This window comes from Diplotaxodon limnothrissa, linkage group LG3 (genome assembly GCF_057381915.1).
Source record: "Diplotaxodon limnothrissa isolate DT_005_m linkage group LG3, D_limnothrissa_male_GT1.1, whole genome shotgun sequence".
NCBI lineage: Eukaryota > Metazoa > Chordata > Actinopteri > Cichliformes > Cichlidae > Diplotaxodon > Diplotaxodon limnothrissa.
In genome coordinates, this window is record NC_140598.1 from 22733458 (window position 1) to 22748774 (window position 15317).

The 15317-nt window shown below is 40.5% G+C and overlaps 1 protein-coding gene and 1 pseudogene across 1 annotated transcript; both read right to left on the bottom strand.

Moving 5' to 3' along the window:
- Positions 1-2125: 2125 nt before the first annotated feature.
- On the bottom strand, positions 2126-4387 carry LOC146634980 (P2Y purinoceptor 14-like; annotated as a pseudogene).
- Positions 4388-10560: 6173 nt separating this feature from the next.
- Positions 10561-11780, bottom strand: LOC146634981 (P2Y purinoceptor 14-like). Its single transcript, XM_085350490.1, has 3 exons — positions 11676-11780; positions 11319-11578; positions 10561-11158 (listed from the first exon to the last, which is right to left on the bottom strand). Exons 1-3 carry the CDS (start codon positions 11778-11780, stop codon positions 10561-10563), a joined length of 963 nt encoding a protein of 320 aa, XP_085206616.1.
- Positions 11781-15317: the final 3537 nt, after the last annotated feature.

The window sequence follows — 15317 nt, forward strand, 5'->3', positions numbered from 1 at the left end:
TTTAAAACATCAACTGATTGAATCCATGAATCTGAAAACCTGTTTCTGAGTGAAACAGACAGAACTGTTCAGCAGTCAGAGTGTTTCTCTAACAGGAGACACTCTTTACACCCAACTCTGCACAGACGCACCGAGCAACCAGGATTGAACCCAAACCCAGGATAAAGAGTTTCAGTGAATGTGGTGTTGAAGGTGTGGAGGTGGATCAGCAGGACAGTCCACATACACTGCTACTCTGTTAGAGACAGGGGAGGGGGAGGAGGAGGAGATGGATGTCACATAATGAGGACCATATTCAGAGCAGATCAGACTCCAGGAATGATCGTTCCATCCAAACACGCAGTCATAACTGTTTCCTTTTCTTCTGTAACTCACTGATATCTCAACTGTTTCTTTCCACTCGACCTCCCAGTAACAGCGACCAGTCAGACCATTACTACACATCAGCTGAAAAAAATAATCAAATCTGTCTAGATGATCAGGATATGACTGAACCTCCTCCACATGTGTCATCTTCCTGTTGTTGTCAGACAGTTTAATGTGTCTGTTTACTGTGTTTGTGTCGATTCTGAGTTGACAGGAATCTGATGAAGAGAACAAACACAATCCAGCTGCAGTTATTGATCCATCATCTGTTCAGTGATCGATTGATCGATGCTGTCTGTGTGCAGTGTTCATCTCACCACGCGTGTGTTCATTAAAATCATTGTTTGACCGACTCTCCTGGACCAATTGCTGTTTTTGTGCTCACCCTCAATATTTGAACTTGTAACAATACCTAGACTCCAATTGAGGTAACTGGGTGTCATTACTGCCAGCAGGAGTTATTGTTCTATTAAATCTACATTTATCCAGAGCCAGTAGTTTCAGGTTTCTGTTAGGTGTCGCCTGCTCTGGAAGACAATTGGTGATGGGTGCTGATGTCTCTCACTTCATGATTCTTAAAATAGAATCACAGTTGTTGTTCCTTAGTTGGTGTGTCGCAGAGTGGGGAAAAATCATTAGACACATGAACATGGTGAAGTGAATCGGGGACTTCCAATTAGGACTCAGCTCCTCCTCACTATCACCCAGCCAGCCTGGTTTCTGCTGGGAGAAAGCTAATGGTGGCAAAGTTACCAACTACAGGCTACCTACAGGATTTTCCAGGTTTCTGAGCCAATTCAGTGATCCTGGCCTCCAGAGCTGCAAATAGGCTGCATTTAATACAAATAAATTTATTACTAAGCTAAGCTAGCAAATGTCGAAAGACTAAAATAAAAGACAAAAGTACTGTGAATATAAAGGGCAGTTAATTTCAATTGAAAGTGTTTTTAATTAAACAAGTACACACAAAAGCTACACAAAACAGCACAGTGCACTGTAGCATGAACAGGAAGTGATACAATACCACAGAGAGAGCCAACACTGAGTGAGAGTTCCAAACACTTGATTAAGTCATTAAGTAATGAATGCCATTTAAGGGTTCGAATGCAAGGGTTTCTGCAGTTCCCAACCAGCATGGAGGCATGACTGAGAGTTTGAGCTCCAATAAAATGATGTGTGTTAGCCCTGCGACAGACTGGCAACCTGTCCAGGCTGTACCCCGCCTCTCGCCCTATGACAGCTGGGATAGGCTCCAGCAGCGTGACCCTGAAAAGTATTAGCGGAAGCGAATGGATGGATGGAGAGCAGCTTTGGTTTCAGTTGCTCAGACGATGAAAATCAAAACAACCAGAATCCTTTAATACCTGATATAACCTCGGGCACTGATAGTGCATAAAATGTTGATACAAGCCTTACTGAAGCAAGGTGAAGGAGTCTGGAGCAGCTCCCAGACTGCGTAAAGCACCAGTTTAACATGTGAACACGTCAACTCTCATTTTATCATTATTTATAAATTTCTTATTTCTTATTAACAAAATGGAGAAATAAGATGTCAGTAAAGCAAAAAATGGTTGTGAATGCTGGATTTTTTATAAGGAAAAGAAATGAAGATATTAGCTATATTTAATTTTTTTGTTATCAAAAATAAAAAGTGCTAAAAAGTGATGCAGTCATCCAGACATGTGTAACTATTAAAGCAGAATCTTAGACAAAACTCACATTTCACACATTTAATAAAGTGCATTGTTTTCCTCACAGCTCACCAATTTGACCTGTTGTCCGTTTGTTGAATGTTGGCTCTCCTGGACGCCTTTCTCACTTGAGCCCGAAAGAGTCTTACTGAGGAAAAAGTAAACAACAGGGTCCAGGCAGACATTGAAAACTGACACCATGGTGGCTGCCTCCTTCAGGTAGAACAACATTGGCCCCACAGAGCAGCTGTTCAAAAGAAAAGTGTCGGGAAGTCGAACCAGGTGATAGGGGACAAAGCAAACACAGAAGATGCTGACCAGCACCAACATGTTCCTGCGAGACTTCACCAGCTTCTCAGAGGAGGCCAGCTGCCTCTGCTGTGCCTTCAACACCCTGCGGGAGGTACTGTAGTAGAAGAAGACCAAAGATATGAAGACCACGAGGAAGATGATAGTGCAACTGATGTGAATTATTTTGAAGACCAGGCTGAGTGATGCACTAAAGAGGGAACCACAGCGGCTCAGGGTAGAACTCAGAGGTTCTTGGGTGAACAGGATGGTGTAGGTGATGGCAGGAATCAGAAGAAAAACCCAGGTGACCATGGAGATGATGTTTGCTGCTTGTACTGTCTGCAGCATGTGCATTTGTGAAGTATGAACAATTTTCAGATACCTAGCGAGAAGAGACAGGAGGCAGGAGACAACTTAATTAAGCTGTTACAGAGGTGCCAACATAGCTTATTATGGGCCAATCTTTTTTTCTTTTTGTTGTTGTTGTTGTTTTTGTAACGGTATAAAAAATGAAAGGTGGTGGATTGGCCAGATGCAGGTCGATGTGTAAAAATAACTCTGATGTTTGGTGGTGGCTATGGCAGAGCTCCCACAGAGGCCAGCAGGTGGTGAGCAAAAGGGAAGCCAGGAGGAGCAGAGATCCGTGGCGGGCGCGTTTGGTATTGAGCTGAAAAGGAACACAGTTTGTCCCGGACTTCAGCTACAATGAAAAAGACACAAAGCTGGAGTTATTCTGCGTCTTTATGCTGCACAGCTGCCTTTTCTACTCTCACTCTCTCCCCCTCCCTCTCCCACTTCAATCATGAAACTGATCAATGATCAGCTGATCGGCTTTTCTGTCGCAGGTCCCGTCTCTATTTTTTGTTTTGCGCACTTTGCGCCAGAACGGGGAAACAGGCGGAGGTCGCGCTAAACAACAGCAGCACGTTTAAGCTTGATCAGCTGTTGCTAGAATTTATTTAATATTAATTTCTAGTATCAACTGATGTTTGCTGGAGCCACAGCTGTAAAGCTGCTGGTCATGATATGGTTTGGTTATGTGGTGAGAGGGAAACATGAAGATGAAACCAGGAGATGTCCTTACTGAATCATCAGAGCTGAACAGGTGATGGAGAAACAGGTTTACCTTTTAGGTGACATGAATGAGTTGAAGGGAAGTTATGAACTTTTTCTGAGAGACAAATAACACCAGGATCCTTTTCTAAGTAGCTGACAGTTGGTAACTGTGCAGGGGCGGGTCTAGCAAAGTGTTGCCAGGGGGGCAGGTAGGGCATTAACAGGGAGAGGGGGGCACAAAGAAATACTTTTCTTTCTTATTCTTATTTAAAATATCTAGCTTTTAATAAATAATTATCTGAATGTTACAACTAAAGTTTGTATGTGATGTAAAATGTATAGAAATCATACATATACCAACAAGACTGTACATCACTGTCACAACAGGGTTTGTTTTCATTCAAAGTCTTTATGGCTTTAATACCTGGTGGGCCGGTCAATTAATTATTAAGTCCAAAGGAGATTTCTACACTTTGATCTGGAGCACAGGGTTCATAACTAACACATTATTCTGGTTTTACTAGGTTCCTTACCTGTCAGCAGCAATGGACCCCATAAATATGATGCTGGCATACATGTTGAGGAAGAAAGCAGAAGCCCCAAAGCTGCAGTAGAGCTGCTGAATGATGAGAGAGCTGCTAGCATAGTGGCTGATGCGCAGTGGCAGAGAGAGGCAGAGCAGGAAGTCAGCAGCTGTCAGGTTCTTCATGTAGACCATCAAGCTGCTTGATGCCTGCTGCCGAGCTCCACAAAAGTAAAACTTCATGATGAAGCCATTGAGGGGTAAACCCACCTGTAGAGACACAGAGAGGACGACAGGACTTTGGTAGATGCACAGAGAACCTCGTTTCCATCAGAGCACAATCTGAAGACTTAAAACTCACCAGAAAGACCAGACTGTAGACCAGAATAAAGAAAGAGTTGACTGATGTGTTGACATAATCACAGGTCTGGCCATCTGTCACATTTATTGGTTCATTCATGTTTCTGGAGCTGAAAAATAAATCCCCTTCATTAAGATCTCTCTTTGATAGGATACGCCTTCATATTATTTTAGGTAAATCAAAAGTCAAACTAATTTTAAATATAATGTTGAGATCCCCTAAATCCCTCAGAAAGTTTGATAAATGTCATCTTCTGGTCAGTTAAATTCAGTTATGGCTGAATGTTTCTGCTACTTACTGCTAAAGAGACGGGCAATGAAAGTGGACACTATATCTTCTGAATATTTCTGAACATCAAACTCACTGTTTCAACGTTAAAGTGATCCCTGTAAACTGATTGTTAGTTTTAGTTTCCTTATTTTCCTCTGAGTAATTGATTCGGTCACTAGTTAGCTAACATAAACTAATGTAAGTCTATCAACCAACCAACCACATGATGTTCTGTACCAACAGAAGATGGTGCTAAACATAAACTTTGTGTCAGTTTATAAAGAGCAGGACTCAATGGATTAAATTACTCTTTAACTGTGTAGTGTTTCATGTCTTCTTTAAGAACAGCACAGTGCTAAATATTTCACTGTTTTCTCAGATCCTGCACGTAGCTTTAGACAGCATGCCATGAGGATTAAATTTGTTGATATGAATCTCATCAGGAGCTCCTTCTTAGTTTTCAGAACCCAGTTTTATATTCAGCTGGTTGTTCTGTCACTCTCTTGTCTTCCAGGTGTAGCGCCTCGAGCCTCTAGGCCTTTCAAAATTGACTGGTACATGCGTATTTGGTTGATCTGGACAAAGGTGACCAATCACTCACCAGGGATCATTACAAAAGGGGCAGCTGCTGATTTCTATGTATTAGTAGCGTCTTTATTGTGGGCAGCTGTGTATGTAATTCTGGGGTACTCTATACATATAAAGCACATAGACAGACACATGTTAGAAACACTACCCTATGCGGTTGATGCTACATCTGTATGGTTTTGACTGAACTTGTTGTAGATAGACATGACCTTTCGAGAAGCTGTAGACCAGTTTTGTTTTATTATTGAGTTTTCTAATTTGGCTCAGCCGCCTGGTCCTCCTCCCCCACCTCTGTTTTTTTCTTGATTGTTGTTGAAACATGTGATAAATAAGCACTGCATGCCTTTTACACCTGCCCCCCACCCTCCCACAGCTCATTTTGCAGTGTGGCTGTAACAACAGCATTAAAGTGGTTCAACTGTTAAACCGTTTTCTAAACCTTTGCTCAGCACAGATGAGCAGAGCTTTGAGGTTCACTGCTCGCATAACCGTAGATGTATTTTTTGAAGGAAACGCTTTTGTGCAGCAGAAGAATGACTGAATATTGGATGACTGAACACACAGCACTGAATGTAATGATGGGCTAATGACAGACTGTTCATTATGAACCACATATATAAGTGTAAGGATGACTATTACACCACGTGGCACCAGGACGCACCTAGGCCTTAGTCAGTGAGAAATTTGTAATGGTGTCATTACACATGCATCCTGATAGAGGCAGCAGTGGTGCTGAGGCAGCTGTGTGGAGTTGATTTTAAGTGTTTCTGGTCCCCAGGTCAGGAAATGTTAAGTCATCTTTGAAGTCAAGCATAAATTTAGTAGAAGCACAAAAGATTCAGGGATGATTAACCAGCAGGACTCACCTGTGTTTCTGGAGGTTTCAGTGAGCAGGAAAAGCTGCTTCAGTTGTTTTGTGCTCTTGGTGTAACAGTGCTGCTGTAGATCAGGAAATGATGGCCACACCGCTAACCAGCACTTATTTCCTGTTACACATGTCACGTGTCTTTTTTATTTTATTTCCCAGTTTAAGTTATTTGTTATGTTTTGGTGTTTTTTTGATGACCCTGATGATCCGGATCCATGATCCGGACAGCAGACTCCGACTAGAGTGGACCCAGCAGATTTTGTTTTGTAAATTTTGAGGAGTTTCAGAATCAGCTCCGTGGGCGGTGGATTTTTCCTTTTTCCGAGAGGTAGAAGGAATTCAGGCAAAGGATCTGCAGTTTGCCCCAGTATGCTGACTTGACCTGGCTGAAGGACTTTGTCTTCACTCAACAATCCCCATATTCACTACTGAGCCACCCCACCCAAGACTCATCATGGATCACGGTCATATATCATACAGTTGGTTTTCTGATGTAGCTCCACAGTTTCCTCTGGGAGATGGACAACCTGAGCAGTGACAGGAAGCAGGCAGCAGGTGGCAGCAAATCACCACAGTGCTTTTGATGTCACTGTCAGATTTTGATATCAAAAAGAAGGCCTACAAATAAAAGCCTATCCTGACATTTTCTGCTTAATCTTAAATGAAATACAGCACCTTATCAGGTCAGAACTATCAGGTTTGAAAAAAAAATGACTTGGCAACTTTTAAAATGTATTGTAAAAGTCCTGAAATAAACATGCAAACAAGAAGAAAAGGAACCAAAACTAGGGCTTCTTTTTTGAAAAGAGAGAACAGATCTGGAAACAGTTTACATTAGTGGGTAATGTAAACATGTAACTCCTTTCCTACTTGGTGTACACTAAATAATAAATGTATGAAACAAAATGTAAATTTAACGAAGTTTCAGTGATGTGTAAAACATTTAAACCAACATTCAACTGAACACGACACAAAGAGAACAAATTCAGTATTTTTTTATTTGAAGAGTACATTTCTAAACGGTAACACGATGATACTGTTTCATATATGCACTAATATTTTTTACCCATTTAAAATAATATTTTACTAATTTATTACAGGAAAAACCACATCCGCTCTTGCACAATGTCAGAGTGCAAAGAATAAAACGCAGCACTTCCTCTCTTAATTTCACATTAAAAGTATTGCAGTCACCTCATTTCAAATAACCTTTTAATCTGAAAGAGATCCAGCAGGAAGTGTTTAGTGTGGTAACTGATATCAAAGAAGAGAGTCTCAGCAAAGTCTGTGGTTGTGTCACTAATATCACGTCACTGAGCTGCACTTGTGACGGCTCAGCTCACGCCACCTGTCTTTTCTTTGTTTTACTGAAGCGCAGTTCATGCAGTCCAATCCGGTCATGCTAGAGGTCTGTGTTGGGTTTTCTCTGTGCTCTCATAGCTGGTGCTGCTCTGTAAACCCGGAAAGATGAGCAGACGTTTCAGAGGTTTTCAGGAAGTAAACCCGAGGAACAGGTGGGTGTTTGGGCAATCCGGCTGACCCACAGTCACAGACTTTTGTTTTCAAAAGTAACATATGTACGTCTCTTGTTTTGTTTTGTGATAATTTAAATGTCAGTCATTAGGTATGTAGGAGCTGAATCTCCAGCCCTGCTGAGAATCCATGCAGGCAGGGGCGGGGCTTTATGTTGATGGGCGCACCATGCAGCCAATCACATGCAAAGACAGAGTGGGACGTCGGAAAAAAGTGAAGAAACGAGTGGAAACATAAAATGAGCATCTGGCTGCATTTCAGTGATACTAGAGACAAAGCTGAGAGCAGAATCTATAAAGTTATGAATTGTTGAACCTTTTGGGGGTGAGAGGAAGAACATCTAGTTTAACAGGATGTGTCACTGATCTGTTATTTAAATATAGACACGTGTTATCCACAGAAACGTCAGACTCAAGAACCACCAAAAAGCCAAAACAGCAAATGATTAAAGAGCAGGTACACAGACTCTGAAAAAAGATGGACATGATAGACGTACATGGACATGCTGTCAAACTACCCAAACCTTTTATCACTGTCTGACCAAAATTCCCTGAACTAACAGAAACAGAAGATCAAAATTGGGCTCCACATTTGAAAAACATCATGAATTTTACTTTCACCAAGATAAAATCTCACTTCCTGCACAGCTCTGTCTCTCAGTATGCTTTGAGACCAAGTCTACAGTTGTGTTTGGTGTTGAAAAAATTCCACAAGAAATTCTGTTTTTCACTTTCTACCATAGATATTTATGTGGTTATATGTGGCCCGCCATGTAAAATGAGTCTGACCCCAGTCTCAGACTTTGAAACCACTTCCTGATTGTTAACAATTTATGAGTTGTTAACATGTATCGTAAATCTTAAAATATGAGCATAAACCCTGAACATTATTTCGTTTCAGCTCACATGTTGCTCACAATACAGATCTATACATTTGGTGAAGTAGCATGATCATTTGGTGGAGCAATGCCACAAAGAGGCTTAAATATGATCCACAGTAACAGGTTTTATCAAGTGATTCCCTCGGTGCAGGAAGAAGTGCAACATACAAACACACAAAACATCAAAGATCACACAAGTGTTCATTCATTTTTGGTGCATTCATGTTTGCTGTAAATCTGAACTTCATGCAAGCTCCAATGTTGTCCTGTCAATTCAACTGATAAAGAGCAGGTAAAGTTTTCTAAATGACTCTTTAAATACATTGAACACCCAGTTATGATTACTGAATACCTTAATAAAGATTTTATCAGTTCATCTTTCACTTCGAACTATGAGTCTGGCTGAAAGGAAGCAGGCTGTGTTGAGGGTTGAAATAAAACCATTAAAGAGGGAAGAGGGACTGGCACTGGTAACTGCTTCTGTTGCAGCAGCCATATTGCCTTCCAGTGCATGTATATCTGTGGACTCTACGGTCTATACAGAATTAAAGCTGACATGTGATTTTCATACATGTTGGTTTATTGCAATGTACCAACTGTATTTAAGTTATAGAATATATTTAGTTTACTTTAAAATGTAGAAATGTGTGTAGGTGTGTGTGTAGGACATTTATAGGACATTTTACCTACACCCACACAGTTTACCCTGCAGTAAAATGTGAGCAGCTAAGTTTTGATTCGAAACAGGAAACTGAACAACCACAGAGCTAGAGTTAGTATCTGTTACACAGACAAACTGCAGGCTGAAAAAACAGTCCACGTCAAAGAAACTGACTCACTTTACTGTTCTTAAAACACAGAACAACTGAAGGGTAACGACTTATTGATTTAAGAACTATAGCATCGAAACATTTGAAAGAAGACAAATCAGAAGTAAAGATAGTTTGAGCTACGTGTTAGCGTGAGGTGGAAAGAAGAAAGGTTAAAAGCTAAGCCATGTGTGCAGTAAATCGGTTCGGTTACTTTGAAACTTTGTGGTTTATAACTATAGAAAGAGCTCAGTGTTGGTCTCTGTTGTTCAGCATGCTCACCCAGAATGCTTTGCAATCTGTTAACGGTATAGGTCACTACCATTAGATCATTTATTGGATCCTTCAAAACTTCTTAGAGATGAATTGATAAGTCAACTCATTTAGACAAGCAATAACATTAAACAGGAACCATGACAACAGAGTTCTGCCTGGTCAGAGCTGGCTTGAACCTGCCTTATCGAGGAAGAAAGAAAGCGGTTACAGCTGTTGGCTGGCCGACATGATTGACGATGGGCAAGCCATGAGCACTCAGACTGCATTTACTGCACGCCATATGGGAAGATCTTGGAGAAGGTTCAGTTGTTAACCAGGAACTGAGTGTCCCTCAGTATGAAAGGGCATTTTATACTACTGCTATTTAAACATGACCTGCATAAATGTGTATTATAATGTGTTGAAGGCACAGGTGAAGTCTTTTGCTTGCTCTCCAAGGATTCCTGTGTGGACCCCCTCTAGTAATGTAGAGCTATGACTCCTAGTTGCAGAGGAACACTTGTTTTGTCTTGATTTAAACTATTTTCTACTCGAAAGAACAAAACTTCGAAATAAGAAATGAAAAATTATTAAAGTAGCAAAACAGGCTGGAAACCTTATATTTTCTTCTTCTTGAGGCATTGCCTATGTTTTGCTTCTCGTCATGAATCATAAAAATTGCTGTGGACGAAATTTTCAGCAGTAATTTTCACTTCAGTTTTTATTTATAAATGTTAAAATATTTTTGTTCATAAACACTGAAATTCAGATTTCACACATTGGATATTGTTTGTAGAAATTTAACCACAGACTGGTTCCGTTTCTGTTTGCTAAAACTGACACAGACTAATAGCTGAAAGTTGGCAACATAAACTCTCTGTGTGGGAGTGTGTTTGGGCTGATTTGTTCTCTCAGCGCCACAGAAAGTTCTCTAGTATGTGAGGGCTTAGCATACATGATACTGGTTTTACTGGTCTCATCTCACTCTCGAAAAGCTCCAGCTCCTTCTTTATGCTGTCACTCTTGTGACAGCCAGTGGACTGGCCTACGTCACACTCTCCTCATTTGCTTATTGAACGTTGACTCTTATGGAGGCCATACTCCGATTCACCTGGGCCTGAAAAGTCTTACAGAGGAAAAAGTAAACAACAGGGTCCAGGCAGACGTTGAAAACTGACACTATGGTGGCCGCCTCCTTCAGGTAGTACAACACCTTAACAGCAGAGCAGTTTCCCGACAGAAAAATATAGGGGAGTCGAAACAGGTGATAGGGGACAAAACACACACAGAAGATGCTGACAAGTAGCAACATGTTCCTGCGAGACTTCACCAGCTTCTCAGAGCCAGAGGAGGCCAGCTGTGTCTGCTGTGCCTGCAACACCCTGCGGGAGATGCCGTTATAGAAGAAGACCAGGGATATGAAGACTAAGAGGAAGATGATAACAGAGAAGATATGGACGATTTTTTGGACCAGCCTGACCAATGAACTAAACAGGGGACGACAGCGTCTCGGGGTGACGTTCAGGTGTTTCTGGGTGATGAAAAACAGGCTGTTGCTGGTGACTGCTGGAATAATGAGACAAACCCAAGTGACCACAGAGATGATGTGGGCAGTTCGTACTCTCTGTAGAATGTGAGTTTTTGAAGGATGGACTATCTTCAGATACCTGGAGAGAGAATAGAAAGAAAGGTGTAGAAAAATTCACTAATCAGTCACAGTGGTGCCAAATCTTCAGAAGACATTATTGACTTCTAGAGAGATGTCTGGGCTTTGAAATTAACAATGATGACAAGAAATACTGTCTGAAATTAGTAAAGGTTCCTTACCTGTTGGCAGCAATGTACCCCATGAATAGGATGCTGGCGTACATGTTGAGGAACAGGGCATAAGCTCCAACTGTGCAGTACAGCTGCTGAATGATGAGAGAGCTGCTAGCATAGTGGGTGATGCGGAGTGGCAGAGAGAGGCAGAGCAGGAAGTCAGCAGCTGTCAGGTTCTTCATGTAGACCATCAAGCTGCTTAATGCCTGCTGCCGAACTCGACAACAGTAAAACTTCATGATGAAACCATTAAGGAGTAAACCCACCTGAAATGACACAGAGAAAATGGAAATGACAGGACTTTGGTAGATGCACAGAGAACCTTATACCAATTTCTAAAAAAAATTGAAACTGAAAATTTACCACAAACACTAGACTGTAGACCAGCATAAAGAAAGGGTTAACTGATGGGACAACTGGATCACAGGTCTTGTTCATAATGGAAGTCAAATTGTTGGGGCCATCCATGTTTGTGGAGCTGAAAAATAGATAATAAATACATTGCATATAAATGCAAGTTTCATCTTGAAAAAGATTCAGTTCAATCCAATGTATTTTTATAGTACCAAATCAAATTCAAATTCAAATTCAAATTTTATTTGTCACACACACACAACCATACACAGTATGACATGGGGGTGAAATGCTTGTAGCTGTACAATGCCCGACCATTAAATGACAGAAGAAAAGTTTTACAATATTTACAATTTACTACAAAAATTTACAAATTAACTTAGGAATTTACAGTAAAGAATGTGCAAATAGCAGAAGAGATTATAAAGATAAGGATTATAAATTATAGGAATTATAGGATTATAGGAAATCACAACAACAGCTGCCTCAAGGGAGTTCATATTGTAAGGTAAATAATACAAAGAAAACAGAAAACTCCAACAACCATATGACCCCTGTTAGGAAGCGCTTTGGAGACAGTGACAGGAATAAACGTCTAATAGAACCAGGATCTCTGAGGGGCGACTATCTGCTGTGACCGGTTGCAGGTGTGCAGATGAAGACAGGACAAAGAAATGTGGTTAAAAAGAGCCAGAGATTAACAATAACTAATGATTAAATGCAGAAAGGTGTGTGAACACATATTAACTGAAAAAGATGACTAAAGAAGAAACACTAGGTGCACCAAGGGAATCCCCCAGCAGCCTACACTCATTGTAGTGTAACTAAAAGAGGGGTCAGGTTTACCTGAGCCAATGCAAACTATACCACTTTATCAAAACTGCGTTTTTCAGACAACCTGATAATAACCAATTACAGTAGTCCAGCCTAGAAGTAATGCATTTACTAGTTTTTTCGCATCACTCTGAGACAGGATATTTCTAATTTTGGACATACTGCAAAACTTGAAGAAAGCAGCCGTACATATTTCTGTAATATTAGCATTGAAGGACATATCTTGGTCAAAAATGACTCCAAGGTTCCTCACAGTGTTACTGGAGGCCAAGGTAATGCCATCCAGAGTAAGAATCTGGTTAGATACCATATTTCTAGGCTTTTCAGGGCCGAGTACAATAACCTCAGTTTTATCTGAATTAAGAAGCAGAAAGTTAGTGGCCATCCAGGTCTTTATGTCTTTAAGACATTCCTGCAGTTTAACTAATTGGTGTGTGTTATCTGGCTTCATGGACAGATAGAGCTGGGTGTCATCTGCATAGCAGTGAAAATGTATGCTATGTCTTCTAATGATGCTGCCTAAGGGAAGCATGTATAGTGTAAACTGAATTGGTCCTAGCACTGAACCCTGTGGAACTCCATAATTAACCTCAGTGTGTGAAGAGGACTCTCCATTTACATGCACAAATTGGAGTCTTTTAGATAGATGTGATACAAACCACTGCAGTGCAGTACCTGTAATACCTACAGCATGTTCTAATCGCTCTAATAGGATATTATGGTCGACAGTATCGAATGCTGCACTGAGGTCTAGCAGGACAAGCACAGAGATGAGTCCACTGTCAGAGGCCATAAGAAGATCATTTGTAACCTTCACTAAAGCTGTTTCTGTGCTGTGCTGAGCTCTGAAACCTGACTGAAACTCTTCAAATAAACCATTCCTCACCAGATGATCTGTTAGCTGTTTGACAACTACTCTTTCAAGGATTTTTGATATGAAAGGAAGGTTGGAGATTGGCCTATAATTAGCTGTAACAGCTAGGTAAAGTGATTGCGGTTAAACTACTGATGGCCTGTGGAGATTAAATAATTAACAGAGATAGGTTGATCAGATTGAAACATTAATTAATCGTAGTACTTTCTTGAACAGTCTTGTAGGATGGGGTCTAAAAGACACATTGATGGTTTGGGAGACATAAATACTCAGAAGGATCAACCTTGGTAGACTCTTAGTTTGTTATGTCAAATCAAATTTAAACAAATTATAAATATTTTGCATTGAGATCCACTACGTCTGTCATGGCCTGGGTCTAGGGATCCAGGGCTCATGTATTTCTGTTCATTGTTCCATGTGTAGTGTTTTGGTTGTATCCTCTCGCTTCTTCCTCCGTCTCCCTGTGTGTGTTTATGTACGTTTGCGCTCTCAGATGTGTTCCTACACTGGAGGCTTCCACACCTGCCGCTCATCAGCCATCACCAGCTGTAGCTGATGGCCTCGTCAAGAGCGCCCTATTTAAGAGGGTGGCTGAGCTCTAGTCGGCACTAGATCCTTAACGCAAAACTTGTTAGTATAACTGTGGACCAAGAACACTGTCGTGATTATAGCTGATCCTGCTAAGCTGAGTATGTTTGTGTGTTACCAGGAATTGGGGAGCGGAGGGTGTTTTTGGAGATGTTACTTTTTCACCTTTCATGGACATGTCCACTGTGTGGGAATCAATGAGAATTGCCACTGCCCATATGGAAAAGAAATAGTAAAAACTTATATGTGATTACTCATGAAAGTGGCCACTTTCATGAGTAAATCATATAAGGCTTACATGATTTACTCATGAAAGTGGCCACTTTCTCCCTACCTTCATATATTGTTTTAGTAAGTATCCAAAACATACAAGTTGCATTATATAATTTTTCAAGGGATCTTATATCTGTTTTCACTCTTATATGCTTTTCATACAAGTTTCCACAAGACAGATACAAACTTTATAAGATTTATATATATCTTTTCCATATGGGTGGGGCCACGGTGCTGGGATTTCTATATAGTTGTGTTTTTTTCCACTCACTATAAATAAATCCAGTGTTCATCGTAAGCGTGATGTATTTCTGTATATTGTTCCATGTATAGTGTTTTGGGTCCTCCTCACTGCTACTCCATGGTCTGCACCTGTCCGTGGCAACATCCCTCTTTAAGGCAGATACTTGTATTTTCTGACAATTCAATTCCATTCAAAACATTTGTCTTACGGTGCATTCTGTGTAACACACCTGTACAGTCAATTACTGACATGTACCCAACTTTCTGGGGACAGTAATTGTTTTTCTTCTTATCAAACCTGTAACATGAGATTAATTCACAGTCTGTGTTTGTTTTGCATTGGTGCAGATCTACATGCCTTCCACTGAGTATATTTATTCGAAAATGTAAACAAATGTTGCAACCAGATATTTATGTTAATGGTCAAAAATATAATGGGTATGGAATATGTCATTGGTATCTCCAATCCTGTACTTTTCTTGCCAAGAAGATGAAACTTGTCGATGGCGCCAAATAATAAGTTTTCAGATGATAATTTTAGATTTACTGTGTTCACGCATTTCTTAATATTCCACCTCCATTGTTGTTTGCACAATTTGATCAGAACAGGTAATCAGAGCTTTGAGGTTGAGAAGTCTGGGCTCAGACCACTCTATATGTATTTTTTGGAAGAAACACTGGTGTGCAGCAGAAAAATTACTGAATATATCATTATTCAATGTGAATATAATTATATGCTAATCACAGATTTTTCATAATGAACTCCACATATGACTGTAAGATTGTCAGCACTCTTGGCAGCAAGATGCCTTGGGCCTGGCAGAAACCAGCTGTAGTGC